At 35.6% G+C, this 18,032-nt stretch overlaps 1 protein-coding gene across 28 annotated transcripts in view; it reads right to left on the bottom strand.

The window, feature by feature from the left end:
* The window catches only part of DCAF6 (DDB1 and CUL4 associated factor 6), a 146,842-nt gene that overhangs the window by 44,834 nt on the left and 83,976 nt on the right, over positions 1-18,032 (bottom strand). For 14 of the 28 annotated variants that reach the window (XR_011438959.1, XR_002807822.2, XM_023640504.2 and 11 more), the window contains exons 11-12: positions 15,485-15,655; positions 8,156-8,215 (exon numbers count right to left, since the gene is read on the bottom strand). The exons of 6 other annotated variants lie outside the window; for them this stretch is intronic. Coding sequence is in view for 20 of the 22 variants with exons in the window: in XM_023640504.2 (XP_023496272.1) it covers positions 8,156-8,215; positions 15,485-15,655 (231 nt within the window). In the remaining 2 variants the exon portion in view is untranslated. The remainder of the gene's footprint in view (positions 1-8,155; positions 8,216-15,484; positions 15,656-18,032) is intronic. 8 more of the 28 variants (XM_070267643.1, XM_070267641.1, XM_023640499.2 and 5 more) reach the window with 1 other exon arrangement.

Below are 18,032 nucleotides of genomic sequence, written 5' to 3'. Positions count from 1 at the left end.
TGTGGCCATGGTGTGCTGGTGGACTACATACCAAAAAATAGAAGTGTGGCACGGATGTTAGCTCAGGGCAAATCTTCCTCAGCAAAAACAAAAAGAAACCTGTCTGCCATGCACTAACTATATAGGTTAATGAATACATTAAAAAGTGACTCCCAGAGGAAAATGAACAGATGAGGTAGACAGCTTAGCAGAACACTCTCATTAACCCCTGTTCCCTCCAGCTACTGTCCTCCTCACTTACTGTTTTGAAACGCTTTTCTTACTTCTCATCTCCATTTCTTCATCTGCTACTCTGGTCTGGCTGGCCTCTTTCTCTCTGAGTCCAGTGAAACTCTCAGTGAGATCAGTCACCCCGTGCTGGCCAACCTCATGGTGAGTTTCAGAGCACGCTTCCATGCCTCTCAGCAGCACTGACAGACAGCTCCCTCGTGTTGAACCGTCTCTTCCCTGGTCTCATGACGCCGCACTGCTCCACTCTGCCTTCTCCTTCTCAGTCTCCTTTACCAGCTCTCCTCTAGTAAAATCTTTTTTCTGGAATTCTTCTCATTTTCTTTGAGATGTTTTAGATATTCCACTCCCTCCTCTCACTTTTTACTTTTCTCTTGGTTGATTTAATCTACTTTCATGGCTTCAATCACATCTATATGCAGAAAATTCCCCAATTTACTTCTCTAGCTCTGACATCTTTTCTAAGCTCCACAACCGGACAGTCAACTGCCCAGACTTTTCCACTTGGGTGTCTCACACAGATAACTCAAATTCAACATACTCAGAACCAAGCTCGTGATCTCCACCTCCTTCTACACGTCCCCTCCCATATCTTCTTCCTTTTCCAGGGTTACCTATCTAAGGAAGAGCCATCCACTTAATTGTGCTCAATCCAAACTTGGGAGTTACCCTTGCAGCAGTTAGAAATGTCACCTGCTAATCTCCATCAGGACCTCCCTCAAACCACCACAAATAGATGTATAATCTAAGTAAAAACACTGTATTTACTATATGAAAGCAGATTCAAGACACACATCCCGGTCTTGCTCCCTCCAACCAGACTCCATTACTAAACCATCCCCACATAAAAATTCCAGAGTTGTTACTGCAATTTATGCTCTGGACTCCTCCCTTGATGCCTTGCCTCATGCAATCTATCATGAAATCCTGTTCATTCTACATCCTAAATATTTCTTGAATCTCTTCAGTCTCCCATCTCTCCTATGTTACTTCTCTCATGGGGTCAAAATTATTACTAGGAGAACCTCCTAATCAATTCTCCATACTCTATTCAGAATAAACCAGATCAGGCCATACTCCCTATTTTAAATCCTTCATTAGCTTCCTACTCTTCCTAAAATAAAACCCAAAACCTTACAATGTCCAACAGGCCCTTCTCAATCTGGGCCCTACGTACCTCTTGAAGCCTTGGCACACTCCAGCCACAGGGGGACTCTTCTCGTCGTGCTAATGTGATGATTTCAGGGCCTCCACACAGGCTTCCTTTCCTTACTCTCCTTCACCCAACTTACTACACTCACCTTTCAGATCTCAGCTTAAATGTCCTGTCCTCCAGGATGCCTTATTTGGCCCCCTACCAGAAAAGACAAAGACTCACTCTTATATGTTCCCCATTGAACCTTCTAATTTTCTCTTTTATAACATTCATCACACATTTATTTTTTCATCATCTGTCTTTACTGTTAGATGAGGCAAAGCATAGCGCTTATGATCTCAGACACCAGGGCCAAACTGCTTGGGTTTGAATCACATTTCTAACACTTAGACATACATACCGTGTGTGACCCTAGCCAAGTTTCTCAACCTCTCTTTGCCTCATTTTCCTCATCTGGAAAATGGGGATAATAACAGTACCTGCTGTGTAAGGTTGTGGTGAGGATTAAGTAAATTAACATACAAAAATTGCTCAAAATAATGTTTGGCCCAAAGAAAATGTGAAAAAAGTGTCTATGGTAGTGGTGGTGTTATTATTATTATTAATACTGTTATTGTTAATCAGCTAAATGTTCCAAGCACAGGGAGCACTAGCTTTCTTCATTGATGTAGCCTAGTGCTGAGCCCAGAACTTGCCACAAGGTAAAGAGGCGCTTAAATATAAGTTGAATTAATGAAACAGACATACAAATATGGCTCCAGCACTTATTTGATGTGTCCTTACAAATTTCTTGGAGTCTTGGTTTCTTCACCAGCAAAATGAGGATAATATTAGTATTCGCCTCATTAAATTAAAACAAATGAGATAATGCTTGTAAAATTCTTAACAGTGCCAGTCACATATTAAAAACTCAATAAATATCAGTTATTTTCATCATGGACAATTCCGAGTTGGAAAACAATTTAACTGGAGATACAAGTATTGATTTGGTTAACAGGAGAGTGGAACAAGTAAGCATATGCAATAAAAATTAAATAGGGTTTAACTTCCAAAAGATCAAATATATCACTAATTGCAAGAATCTAGACTTAGTATTTGGGAAAAGGAGACTAGTTACTTCATTCTAAGCAACTCAGTGATAATGTGTTCTAAGGAATATAAAAAATTTAGAATGAAGTCTGATTTCACTAACTTTGTTCTCTATAATTTAAAATACAGTATTTACAGATATATTCCAGTGTGATAAGTACTGAACTGATATTTCCCATTAATATAACAGGCTTCAATCATTATTTAATAAAAATCAGAATTATCAAAGTACATTTAATAGTGATCTAAAATACTACTTGACGTAATCCTGTCAAGATGATATTACTAAAATGAAATTTCAATTTGGCGACAGTGTATAATCTTAAGGGAATACATACTTAATCCATGAAAGGTCCAATATTTCCATTTCCAAACCTACCCTAGCAGAATCAGTAATATGCGTTTCACTGGTTTCTGATCATCCACAAGTCTCTTTCTATAAGTATACATTTATTAACATCAAAAGAAGTCTGCTTAGGTAAAATAATATACAATGAATAGTTAACACTTTTATTTGTAAAGCCTACAAATTAGCATTTATATTTCTTTAAATCTAGAATAGAAAATGAGTGTCTGACACAGGCACAATTGCCTATAATCATAAGTTTCAAACTCAGCATTATCAACTTGCACTTATCACTGTAATGAATAAAAAGGAACTGCTTTAGTCATGGCCTAAATTATTTTCTTATATCCTCTCAAAAATTAAATGTTAAGATCATAAGTTTCTTTTGTTGTTGTTTTAATAAAATCAGGGGAAATTGCAGGCCTACATATTTTTAACAGGAAAAATTTATTAGTTTTAATAATATAAATAGGCAAGAGAAATATATGTCAGAAGAGGATTTTTTCCCTTATAATATAGTAAGCATAATATGAAAATCAAAACTACTCATAAAAACATATTGCTCAAATTAAACAACATGCATAACAGACATCACTGTCCTTATTCACATAGTTTCTGATTAGCACAGAAGGGCTGTCAATATGTCTGCACAGAGCCCTAAATTTGGAGAGTACTAGAAAGTATGTTACAACAGGATAAAAACAATGCGCATTCTGTACACTTATTTCCCTACCATTTTGTTTCTTAAAAAAGTATTTTGGTCAAAGAAAATAAAAACTATTGAGGCAACCAGGCAGCTGCATTTATGATTCAGAAGGTTTAGACTAAATATGCTTTTGCTTATCAAATGTTGTGCTTTTGTTAAAAATTCAACATAAAAAGCAAAAACACTGATTGCAATCAACCAGTTCAATAATGTGTATATAATTATTGAAAGAAAACAATTTCTTTCAGTGAAGCACACCCACTAAAATTTAGAATTTTTTTTTTTTTTTTTTTTTTTTGGTGAAGAAGATTCACTCTGAGCTAACGTATGTTGCCAATCTTCCTCTTTTTTTGCTTGAGGAAAATTAGCCCTGAGCTAACACCTGTGCCAATCTTCCTCCATTTTGTATGTGGGTTGCCACCAGAGCATGGCTGATGAGCAGTACACAGGTCTGCGCCCAGGATCTGAACCCATGAAGAGCAGAGCACACTGAACTTAACCACTATGCCATGGGGCCAGCCCCTGTAAAATTTTTATTATTAACATTTTATTCTTGGTAACCCATCCCATATAAAGAAATCTATGAACCACTACAGGAAATTAAATTAAACAACATGTAAAAGTGCCTGGTCACCTAAAAAGTGGTGAATACTGTCAGGTAAATACAAAACTTAATTATCAATTAAAAAATACATATATTAGTGTCTCTTTAAAAGTATGAAAAAGAACTTTAAAATATGCTTAACAATCATTAGTCAGAGATATCTTCAGAAAGAAAACTTATTAGATGTACTACTTTTTCCATTCTGCAGGGTAAAACTTTTCCATTCTGCAGGGTAAAATGGAGAACAAGAGTCTTGACAAAGATTAAAACTTGAAATAATAGCCTATCTGGGTACATCAACTATCCTCCCCTCCCTATACCTTTAACCTCCTCTACAAAGATTCTTTCTCATTCTATAAACAGCTCAGTTTTGAAACTACAACTCCCTTCAAAGACATTACCTTTCTTCTATCTTTTCATTCTTTTTTTCTTGTGACGAAGATTGGCCACGAGCTAACATCTGTGCCAATCTTCCTCTGTTTTATGTGGAGTGCCACCACACCGTGTCTTGACAAGTATTGTAGGTCTGCACCAGGGATCCAAACCTGTGAACCTGGGCCGCTGAAGCAGAGCGCATGAACTTAACCACTGTGCCACTGGGCGGGCCCCTATCTTTTCATTCTTAATTGACCGTACTGAAAAAGTCACCTGTATATATACCAATGTTTCCACTTTTTTTTTAGTCTTTCTCCTCAAACCACTGCTATTTGGCTTCTGCCTCCACCATAGCACTCAAACTGCAATGCCAAAGAAATTGATAATCCACATATTACCAAATTCACAAAACATTTCTTAGTCCTTTTCGTATTTGACGTCATTGCTTCCTGTGGCACTACACACCAGTTCCTTCTCGCACTTTTGTTTTCCCCTGGTTTTGGATATGGCATTCTTTCTGTTCTGCCTATTCCTCTGCTCATTCCTTTTCTGTCTCCTTAGCTAGACCCTTTTCTCTGCTTGCTTCTCATAGTACAGGCTTTCCTCTTTTCACAGACAATCTTATCCACTCCCATGGTATCAACTGCTATCTGTAAACTGACGATTCCTAATTTTTATCTCCTCTCTGGTGACTTCCAGAATCATATATCCATCCAACTGCCTATGAGAATTCTCCATTTGGATATCCAAAGGTACTTCAAACTCAACATACCAAAAAAATCTCATGTATTCTTTTCCCCTATACCAACTGTTCCCCCTGAAATCCCCATCTTGGTTGACAGTATCACTATCTATTACCCTATCAAGACACCTGGATTATCATTCTCTTATTCATTTTTAACTAATCAGTTTCAAAGTCCCATCTTAAATACTCTTACCTCTTAAATACTTTAAAAATCTGTCCATTCTTCTCACTTCCCACTGCTACTGCCTTAGATTGGATCCATCATCATCTCTCACCTGGACTATGGCAATAGTCCCTTACATCGTCTTGCTGTTTTCAATGATACTCCCTTCCAATCAACCATCTATATTGCTGCCAAAATGACTTTTCCAATACGTAAATCTGGTCATGTTTCTCCCAAGATGAAACAATTTCTACAGCATCCCATTGCTTAAGGAATTAATTTATTTACTCATTCATTCAGCAAACACTTTTTGTTTAATGTATAACAGTGTAACAGATACAGTGTTAGGCATTGAGTATATTATAGTCAATGAAAACAACATTTAGAGAATATGAAGAAAGAAAGCTTATTAAACAATCCCTTAAATAAATGTATGATTACCAATTTTGACAAATGCAATGAAGGAAAATAGCAGGTCATGAGAAAAAGAGGGAGAACTACTTCAGATTAGGTTAAATTATTTTTGAGAAAGTACTATCTAAATGAGATTTGATAAGTAGAAGTTGCTGAGGGAACAGCATTTCTCGTAGAGGGAATAGCATATACAAGGGAGTTGAGAGGGAAAGGAACTTAGAGCGTTAGAAGAACTCAAAGCAGACGTATTTGGCAAAAGTTTAATGAGTGAGGGAAGAACGGCCTGAGAGAAGGTCGGAGAGATACGGGCCAGGTCATGTAGGGCTGTGTAAGCCAAGAAATGGATTTAGGTTGTTTTGAAGGGCAAAGGGACACAAAAAATCTTAGGCAGATGAAGGATATGATTAGATTTACATCTTTCAAAGTTCACTCTAGCTGTTGGTAGAGAATAGACTATAGCCTGAGTGGAAGTGAGGAGAACAGCAAAGAGGTTACTGTCAGTTCAGGTGAGAAAGATGGTGGTAGGCAGTTTCTCTTAATTTTTATAGTAGAAGTTCTCTTGAGCTAGTGTAAGCCTATAATGTGGAAGTCCTTAGTACTTTAAAAGATGTAACCCTGCTGAACAAAAAGCCACGTAAAAGCTCAGAGTTTAATGTATTTGGATATACTGTCCATTAGAAAATTTCTGCTCAGAGGACTCATCTCGAAGTTACATTAATAATGGTCTATTCTGATGCAGTTTCTGCCAAACCTATTCAATATTTGACCTTTTATACAACATCTCTACTTACACGACTAAAAGGCATATCACACTTTACACAACCAGAAGAACAAAGAACCTCTTGATTTCTGCCTCCAAACTAGTCTACCCTAGTAAATGGCATCATTATTCACTCAGCTATCGTTGCCAAAAATACGGGAGTTATCCTTTATTCATCTCTTTCTGTCACATCCTATATCATGTAAATTAAGTACCAACTTAAGTTGAATATAATATTCAATATAATTCTATGGAAATTATTCTATGTAATTAAATAAAATTTGAATCTGGCCACAAACTCTCTGGTAGTCACACTATTTACTTTCATATATCCTTACAAAAAAAGATTATTTGATTAGAGAGTAGTTTTAAACGGAAATACACTATATTATAATATGACACTATAATTGTGTTTTACCTTAATTTTTCTTCACTGTTAATACCTCTACAATAAGTGTTAAAAGATAAAACATGCTTAACTTCTTAGTTATAGAATTCATTTACCAATTCATTCATTCATTCATTCTCAAGAACAGAAAAATCTAAAGCAATACTTGTCATCTTAGTTCTATAAAGAATAATTTAAGATCAGACGTACAGAAGGAGTTTTGTAATTTGTTTTAAAAGTAGTTTCTGAATATTTCTCCCAGAAGATGGTTAAAATTAGATCTATTGGACCAAATAGGTACTTCAGCTATATTTAATTTTCCCAATAGTGTTGACAAATGAGTCATCCTACACATGTAAACTTTCAGTCAACTAAAGCTTATGACCTTATTGCTAAGCTAGTTTTTAATTTTTTGAAAAATATTTGTAAAATCTTTTAAGCGATCATGTCTCTTTAAATAAAGAAAAGTGAATATTATTTAAGTTATTCTTGATGACTTAACATTATCTTTCATTATGTCATAATAAATTTAGAATCCTCCAGCAAATTCTGAGGTGAGATATCAAGGCTGTTTGCCCTAATTCTAAACAGCCTGTTTGCTTATTTACAGTCTTCCTCTTGCCATCCTTCTTTTTAGCTGGCCCTTGTTGTTGTCAGAATATCTCCCTCTACCAATCCCTCTCTGTGCTATACTGGACCTGCTGGTAAGAAAGCCTGATAAATAAGTGATCTGTCTATCTCATCAGGCTCTGCTCAAGGATTTGAGGTTGAGTGTATACCTCTCTTACTTCAAAAAGAGCAAGTGGACACAGTGGAAGCTATTTTCTCTCCTGCTTGATGGCTTTGGAGCTTAACTCTAGGTTAACTCTATATAATTTTATGATAGATACCTAGAATAAAAAAATGGATATAGCTTACATCCATTACAATATTGTTATAGGAAGAGAATACAAAGTTGGCATAAAGAGTCAAAGGTAGAAATTAACTTAGCTTACACAGAAAATAATTTGTATAGGCCAAGAAGGCCCTTTGTGCACAATACCACCTACAGTAATTTAGCCCACAGAATACTGACTATTAGACCAAAATGAAATGCTATGAAAAAGTGAGAGAGAGCTTGGTTTATGCACTGCAATAAAACTATGGATGGATGGGCATAGCGCATCTCCTGTTGCACGCACCCTGTTGCTCGTCAAGTGACATGGATCCAAGCTGTTTGTTAACCACAGAAGAAGGAGAATCTGAAACAAAAATGAGATTTCAACTTAAAAGTAAGCAGCAGAAAACTGCACAGCAATGTCATGATCATCTCTAAGTTTAAGAAACAAATGTATATGGGTGGGGAATAGAAGTAAGTACTGTGGTGTATTTCCCAAGCAGTGAGTAAGCAGGGCCATGTGCTTAAGATATGTTATTCCAGGCAAGCACTTAGCAACTTTCAGAATGAGTTGAGAAAATACTCTTCTACTTTCATGCATATACCTTTTATCAAATTCATTTAGCACAGGCACAAGGTGCAAGGTAGACAAAATAAAAATGGAGTATCTCCTTCACTAAATAGAAGACTCTTCCCCTTCTCAAACTCCCTCTCCAGTTCCTTACGATGGCTTTCATGCTGGATTGGAGGATTCAAAGCATGAAATGTGATGCTCTCTATACTTTGCAAGATGTTGTTTGTCACACACCTTGAGCTGAAAAAGGAGCTCAAGTGAAGATGTTAGACAAAGAAATGGTTTATAATACCATTACAGAAACATAGATAACTTTAAAAATTCTATGGTATGTTGTGCCTATTAAAGCTATACTCCGTGAAGGCTTAGGTTTCTTTAGGTACCTGGTAGGAAAAGGAAAAGAGAGGCAAAGAGCAGGCTTAATGGTCTGGGCTTCATGCTTTCTACCTTGGCTTCAAACAGAACATTTTATTTTTATCCTTTCAATACAGTGAGTTTCTATGAAAGAATTTGTTTTATAAATGGGTTCTATTGTTTGAAAAACACTGTTACAAAGGGAAGGCAGCATGATAAAATGGAAAGAATGCTGGTCTGGAGTTATTAATTCTTTATTCTAACCCTACTGCTGACAATAATTAGCTATGTGACATAGGATAAGTCATAACATTTTTAGGCCTAAGCTTCTCCTTTCTTCCTGGTCATCCCAGGGACCTAAGCAAAGCGCTGGGGAATAGAAAGAGGTAAGTACTAGTCATGGCTTGGCTTTCAGTGTCTCAGTGGGGCTGGAGGAAAAGGGAATATGTGGATAACAAGCATAGCTCCGCCTTAAATGTAAGAATATAAGAACAGCTCTCTCCTGGTTTCTAGAATCCTATGCTCTAATTGTTAGCAAATGTTGTTTAATAAAACAAAAACCTTGTACTTTTGGCTGATCACCAGTTCCTACTCATAACAGCACTTTATTCCCCTGAAAGTAGATATTTTGAGTTAAGAGAGTTCTTAACTCGACAGTTAAGAGAAGTAGTCCAATATACTCTGGATTTTCAGCAATTTTATGTTACATAATTGCTTCCATGTGTACATTTAAAAAGTCTGAATCCTGCTACTGGGACCACTTGTATCAGCTTTAAATCGTCTACCTTCTGATATAACTAGTTTGCTCACAGATTTTTGTATTACTATATTTTGATAAAGCATGATCATCATTTTAGTAATACTTTTTACTTATCCTTCCTTATCACCTCTTCATCAGAACATTCAGTTCAACAAATCTGTACTATGCAAAAAAGAAAGCAGGAATGATGGTGTTTCAATTACTTCCCTAATTTATTCATGCTTTCCCTTCCTTTTTAAGACTTCTCTTGTATCCGTTTCAGAGTTATATACAACATTCCTATTTTTATTTATTTTATTTTATTTTATTTTTTGGTGAGGAAGATTGGCCCAGAGCTAACACCTGTTGCCAAGCTTCCTCTTATTGCTTGATGAAGATTGTTGCTGAGCTAACACCTGTGCCAATCGTCCTCTATTTTGTACGTGGAACGCCTCCACAGCATGGCTTGATGAGTGGTGTGTAGGTCTGCGCCCAGGATCCGAACCCACGAACCCTGGGCTGCAGAAGTTGAGCATGTGAACCTAACCACTATGCAACCAGGTTGGCCCCCATAATCCATGTTGTTTTTGAAGAATAGGTAAGTTGGCCTTTAGAGAAAAATAAAATTGTATTCTTTAAAGAAAAATAACAAAAATGTGAGTCACAGTGAAATAAATATTGGAAAATCTTCCTAGAGAGTATCCTATGAAATATTTTTGGATTTGGATTTGTTACACATTTCACTGTGCTATCATTTAATAAGAAAGAGCCCTCAGAAAACTATCAACTCTCCCACAAATCCTTTATCAAATATTTAATTTTTCTATAAATATTATGGAATGTACAAATCTTATGAAATAATGTGCATTTTATTTTTTAAATAAAATTTAGGAAGGACATTGATCAAGGATCCAGAGTGTTGTCATCTCAACAAAATTGTATATTTTCAAACTCCTGAAGGATTTAAAAATATTAATGAAGTTTATGTTTGGACAGATAGTATTAAACCAAAGGGTATCCTTTTTGGTTTTACAGTCTGTAATGGATAGTGCATTTATCTGGGGAATTATCTGTTGTTTCTCCCATCTTGAAGACCAATCTTTAAGAAGGAACCCTTCTTGATCATTGCTTCCATTCTATTTTTAATCTTGGGTACCATGTAACTGTTTTTGGAAGGATTATTTTCCTGTCACATAAACATATGAAGTAACATGTTTTTATACCACTGGATAGTCATAAACACAATATTCATAACTTCTGTTTTACAGAAATATTTCCAAATATTAACAGAGTAACTACCTGAATAGCTAATATTAAAGGAAAATACAATCATTAGTTCAATGTTGATTGCTTCAGTTGTCTGCATACTCTACTCCACTTCTGTGAAATATCTTCCAGAAAGCACCATTACAGAATAAAAATCTGACCATATGGTCCAATGATAACATTACAAAATGCAATATGGTTGGTTAGCTTATTGGAAGTGTTTAGAATTACTATTATTATTTTTAAGGTAGAGATAAACTTTAGGCAAAAGCTCATTCAGTGGTAAGCTCAAGGTGTCTCATGGCCAATTACCATATATTTCCAAAAAATGTGCATTTTGGTCTTGACGAAATTCTTTAACCCCTTAACATCAGAATTTTCTCAACTGTAGAAAAAAATAAAGAAGTATAGTCTAACAGGTAAATAACAAGGACTCCCTTGGTTCAAATCTGGCTTTTCCACTAAGTAATACCGTAACCCTGGGCAAGTTATTTAACGTCTCTAAGTCTCAGTTTCTCCATCTATAAAACGGGGATATGTATATAATCACAATATCTACCACATGCTGTTCTTGTGAATACTTAATGACATAATCCATGTTAAGTATTTAGGCAGCAATAGGAAAGGGTCAATTAACATTATTGTTACTTTCCTGTTTTTCAGAAACATGGAATTGAATGAAAAATAATGATAGGAAGCTGTTCTGAAAAATATGAAGCATATTCCCATGTTTCAAGTTCTAAGAGACTCCTCACTGTTTTGCTCAGGACTCTGTCCTTCAAGATAGTTCAGGAGTGCTTGCAGAGCTAGATCAGCATCACATCTGATTTACTAACTGCTTACAAACGATAAAAACATGGATCACAGGCATCCATTTGAGAAGTACTACATGGGACAGTCATCACAGACAGTGCTGGGAATCAGATACTGTATGCATAGGATCGGGTAAGTGCTGATTTTTTCCAATATGGCTCAGTTTTGAAAAGCCCTTTTTCAAAAATAATCACCAATGTTTTATACCCTTTGGGGGTATAAAAATTACTTTTTTTCTTTTCCAATTGGCAAAACCGTGCCATAAAGTGAAAAAACAGTTCCTACCTGGCCCTCTCTAAGCTGGCTCCATGCTCCAGTGGGGCTCTGTGGTGGTCGGGCCAGTGCCAGCAGACTCCACAGGGTGTTGTCACTCTGAGCAGGAGCCAGCACCCCATGACTTCGGGGGACCTGAAATGGAAAAACAGAGTTGGGTTTAAAATCAGCCATATGCTGAATGCCTCTGCGATAGCTGTTAATGGCATTCATCTGATAAACATACATACAGCTCATTCAAAACCCTGAATGCTATCAATCTCTTACATGGCCATGATATGAGGACATTTTGAGGTAGTAAGTAAGAGATACTATAATTAAGATAGTACATTATGTGTACGGCTCTACTTAGGAGTACAACAACTTTATTTATAAAATACAGTATTGTCTACCCCATCCTCATGCCATCTCTATAAATTATGGCAGGCCACACCATCTAAATAAATTAATAATTGAGAAACTGAGGCATAAAGCAGCCGAATGACCTGCCCAAGGTCATCTAGTCACAGGGCCAGTGACAAGAACTCAGCCAGTAATCTGATGGAGGCAAATTCACCTCTTTATGATGAAAGAAAAAAAATCACTGAAAAGCTAGAAATGAGTTATGATGTATTTCCTAAAAGCCGAGGAAAAAATGCAGTTTTTAAAAACTAAATGAAATAAAAACATTTCAAAGTAATCTATTTTGACTTTGAAAAATGAAATTTTTGGAAATTTGCTATGAAGAATTATAATTTATAGGTGCCAAAAATTCTTTCAGAACAGTGGTTTTCAAATAGACGTTTGGGCAGCATAGGTGTCATGGGTGGCCAGAGGGGCAGGCAAGAGGGCCACCATTCCTCATCTCTCCTTACGTATTTTATGTTAGTGCCACTTTTACATATTCTATATTAGAACTTCCACAGGAGACTCTGATAAAAGAGCTCACAGCTGAAAAGAAAAAAAAGGAAAACCACTGTTTAAACATCTTTTAATATCCACCTTATATAGTTTATCTTAAACAGCAACTTGAAACTGAGAGTGATACCATTTGGTGCCTTGGAATAATGTTTCAGTCTTCAATTGCCAAGAAATATTGACAACTAAATAAATAAATTCTATCTGGGATTATGACTAACTAGCATCAGGTCCCCCTTCCTATTTGATCTCATTAAAATGTAGGTTATTTCTACAAAACAGTTCGATGGTTTGATCCCATTTTCCTAAAGAAATTAGGTATTGTAGATTCATCTTACAGTCAGCTGTTCACAAAAGATTCTGAAGAATCTTATATTTTGAAAAGAGAATAAAATGTTTACTAGACAATGCAGTAATTCAGAAATTCTACACTTGTTCAAATTTCTTGGTTTCTAAATCACATTAATATCTCCTTTGAATATCTTATACCTAGAAGATTTAAATGGGTGAGAAGACAATGGAAGTATCATTTATTGACATTATCATCTGTTACTGATATTCTACAGATATCACGGTATAATGGGAAAATGTTTTTATCTATGAGAATTGTACATTCTTCTACTGTTAATAAATTAAAATCTAGAATGTTAATTTTGGTGCTTTCTATACTGATAGATGATTTTAGTAGTAACATCTAGCATGAGAGAATTACCAAATAGTGTTCCTGTGACACGTGAGGCCAGAATAAAGTAAAAGTAGCACTATCAAGTGAACCCAAGGCATGTTACAATTAGACTTATTAAGGTCTCATATGAACGCTATGTTAAAAACATATGATACAGATGCTTCACCTTGTAGGTGAAGGGAGCAATGTAACATTGAGTGATAGCACTAAGGGCCTCTAATAATGGTCCATGTGGTCAGCCTCAGGAGCCCATTATGTTGTTTAACACAAAGTAAAGATAACATGTTTCTTAATTTCAAAACTGGCAAGGTGTCTACTCAACTTTAGCTTTTTAAAGATTATCACAAATAAACTGGTTACCAAATTAGATACTGTTTAATAAGAATGATATTTAACAGTTGGGAAAATAGCATCTTATTTCACAGAGACCATATAATCACCCTAAAGCTTTCTGATTCTTAAAAAACCCTACTTCAATTCAAATTGGTGAACTAAATATGAAAGGCTGAGTCTCAAAATATTTTTCTAATGTTCACAATGTACGTTTCTTTCCTGTTAATGCAGACAGTTTTATTTTACACTTAAATTCATTTTAACACTTGGTTCGTTACCTGCTAAATTTGAATAAAATATTTATATATGTAGGGACATTTTTTCTTCTTCTTATGTGTTTTTATGTTGCCTAGTTTTTTACTTTTGAAATAGTTTAGCTAGAGTTTTATATAAAGCACAAAATCATAGCAAAACGTCTTACCATCAAATGTCATGAGCGTAACTGAATCAAACTTTCTTTTTAGTTTTAAGTATTGGAAACGACTGCTTTATAGTAAAAAAAGTCAGAGGCATCTTTGCTTGATTGATATTCCCTCTATTAACATAACACTGAATTAAAAATCAGGTCCGAATTTATTCCAAACATCACACCTATATTACGTAACTTAAATCTATTTTACTTCACTATGATATTATATAATGTGCTTTTGTTACCATAGCACTTAGTGGAACAGATATTTATAAAGTGGAGTTTGTCCAGTTCTACCAATATACAAATTAATTCCAAGTAATTAAATCAGAGTTCTCAAAATAATTAATGCCCAAATCATCACTCCTTAGGTTGGCAACACAAAGTACATCAAAGCTTTATAATCTCATTAGTATTAGAACCCAGACACACTCTAGCTCCTAAATAAAAATTTATAGCACCTACTATAGTTACCTATAGTACAGGATAGGGAGTACCTATTTATTATCCATCTTGAAAGAATTAATTTGACAAATTATTTTACACTATATCTTTCATTAATTCTTTCAACAAATGTTTATTGAGCATCATCAGCTTTCTGACCATAAAAGAACTGGGCCATTAAAATACTCAATGAAAAGGAAAGTGGTACCAATTATTACTGTTTTATCAAAGTTTTATAGCATAAGCGTAGGAACATGAGAGTGTGGAGTACTTTTGCTGCCCTACATATCAGAAAGCTCATTATGTGTAGAAGAATAAGGAAGCAAATGCTGAAAAATGTCAAATAATTACAGAAGGGGATGACAGAGTCAGCATGCTAGTTATGGCCAAACAATACTCTAATTCTAAAATCTAGCACTGCTAGGTTTATATGGGAATAGGGACAGGTTAAATTTCAAAGCGAAAAAATGAAGAAGAGCTAGGAGCCAGAAGCATAGATATTATTTCAGAATGTAAGAAATTTCAACAGAAATGATCAAGTCAGGTTCTGAATTCACTAGGTTATTAGAAAGTAGTTCACTTATAAAATTAATAAATATTTGCTTCTCTCCAAATATATTACAAATAAAATAATGGATTATTTTATATTCATCTCTGCCAAATGCTGCTGCCAATCTGTCCCCCTAGCCGTGTGGTGATGAACACCACCATATGCAAGAAAGGCAGGGACAAGCTGCAAGCACATCAGCTCTCCTTTTGAAGAGGAAAAGGGAAGCATCTTATTACACAGTAGCAGTGTTAAAAACCAACTTTACCAGCTGCTTAAGGACACTTGACATTAATAACCTGAAGCATGAGGGTCCTGTGAAGAGCCCTCATGAGAAGACTGATCAGAAGTGGAAGGCTGTTGTTTGGCACGTGCAGCGAGCTCTTGCTGCCTCTGCTGCTCAGCCTTCTTAAGCCTCAGTTGTTGCAGGCGCTTACGGAGCAAAGCTATCTCAGGCCCCCTTAAAAATTCTGACATAAATAAGAAAAGAAAAGTGAAAAGACAGCAATGAAATAGAAAATAGTAAGAATTTGATTATACACTAAAGAGAGAAAGATATAAATAAAACACATGCCTGACAGAGGAATACTAAAAACAATTTACTCATAAAAAAGAAATTACTGATCATTAAGTTATGAGATAAACTATATACACTTACACACCCAAATGCTTCTGTTTAACTATGATGAATTAGACATATATGGTTCTCAAAGAATACTTAAATAATTAAACAGAATGAAAATAAAGTCTTCCATAAACAAAACATTTAAAAATGAACACTCTTTTTCTCATAACTTCATCTCTTTTTACAACAAAATGATACTACGAAAAGTTGAAAAATATCAGTCATCTCATCTAATCTATACACAAAAATCACTTTACCAATTTCCATCAAATAATAATTAAAATTCAACTAAAATTATGAAAAAGTTATGCATTTGGAAAAATTTGGAATTTATTAGTGGAGAGCACTTTAAAAAATGAAAGTTACATATTTTTCAGCTAAAATGTTCCTTTTTATGTTAGAATTGTCATTTACTTTTTCTTTAAGCTCAAAAATATTTACATAATCTTTAATATTTTCTTAAACTTCATCTGAAACAGTGGTCATAGACAAAAAGTAGAAACATAACATGAAATTCTGCAGAGATATATTGAGTGCCTACTATGTATGAGGCATTGTTTTACGCTCTGGGGAGAAATAAAACATTGAACAATATAGTCTCTACTTGTGTGGAAGTTTATGTTCTGAGGGGAAAACAGGTATCAGTGAACACACAACATACAAATATATGTAATATACATGTGTGTGTTTGTATGTGTCAAGTGAGGATAACTCATTAAGTAAAGTAGGCAGGGTAAGGTAACGGGGATAGAGATCGTGGGGGAGGGGGTTCTTTTATGTATGGTCATTAAGGAAGGCTTCTCTCATAAGATGACTTTTTAACAAAGACCTCAAGGACATGTGGGAGTAAACCACAAGGATATCTGGAGGAAGTGTGTTCCAGGTAGAGGGAAGAGCAAGAGCAAATGTGCAGAGGGAGAAGTGTATCTGGATGTGGGACACATATCACAGGTAAAGGCAGAAGAATTTGCTGATAGTTTGGATGTAGAGTGATCCCAAAGTTTTTGGCCTAGGTAACAGGAAAAATAGTTACCATTTATTGTGGTGGAGAAGGAGCAAGTAGTATTAGAGGGAAGAAAAGAACTAACAATTATCCAAGCGGAGAAACTGAGTAGGGACCGAAGATAACATTCACCAGTAAATTTGGATGTCACCAGTGATGTTACTTTATGCCACCCAGAAAGTAAGTGATGACAAAGAAGTCTAAGAACTGAACTCTGGAAGACTCCAATGTTTAAGAGGAAGAAAAGCTGTAGAAAGAGTAAGGAGAAGCCAGTGAGGAGGCTGAAGAACTAAGTGAGGTGAGTTCTGTAGGCTAAGTGACGAAACTGTGTCAAAAAGGATAGAGTTGTGTCAAATGCTGCTGACATAATGAAAAAGCCACTGACTGAAAACACTGAATCTTGCACCTTGGAAGATGTTGATGACCCTGACAAGAGCTGTTTCAATAAATCACAGAGGCCAAAGCCTGACTGGAACAGGTTCAAGAGAAAGGAGAGGTAATGAAATAGAGACAAAAAGCATTTATATACTCTTTCCAGAAGTCTTGCTGCTAATGGGGAACAGAGAAATCAGATGATGGATGGTGGGGGAATAGAGTGACGGGAGGTTTGTTTGTTTTGGTTTGGGAGATAATACATATGTTTGTATGAGGATGGACAATGTTCAATTGGCAGGAGGAAGAAAGACGATGCATGAAAAGAAGTGGGCAAATGCAGGAATGATGTCCTTGAGTAGATCAAAGGAGATGAGTTATAGTGGATAAGAGAAGGAACTGGTTTTAGATAGGTGCATAAAAACTTCATACACTATAACCAAAGGGGAGGCACAGTATCTGGGTAGAGATTCAATAGCGATAGATTTGATGCTGGCAGCACACAAAATTTCTCTCAATGACACTGGCAGCAAATTACACAAACTACCAAATAACTTTCAGCCTCTTGTACAGAGATCATAAGAGTACAAAATTCGGCTTATTCTTTCAGGAATCAATCATGCCCGAGATACTAACCTCTTGTTAACATACACACTATTTATAAAGAATTTTATTCCAGTAGCCAATCAGCAGCAAAGATTTAATAAGCAATTCAAGTTATCACCATAGTTTCTCCTCGCTAGTTCTTCCTAAAAAATTCTCCAGTACCAAGTAGAAGAGTATTCATTGACAAATAAACTGTGAGACTCAATGGCGTAGTGCCTTCTTTTAGGTGCATACATATACT

Source organism: Equus caballus, chromosome 5 (genome assembly GCF_041296265.1).
Source record: "Equus caballus isolate H_3958 breed thoroughbred chromosome 5, TB-T2T, whole genome shotgun sequence".
Taxonomy (NCBI): domain Eukaryota; kingdom Metazoa; phylum Chordata; class Mammalia; order Perissodactyla; family Equidae; genus Equus; species Equus caballus.
Note: the sequence above shows the minus strand (reverse complement) of the source record. Positions and strands in the feature narration are given on the sequence as shown.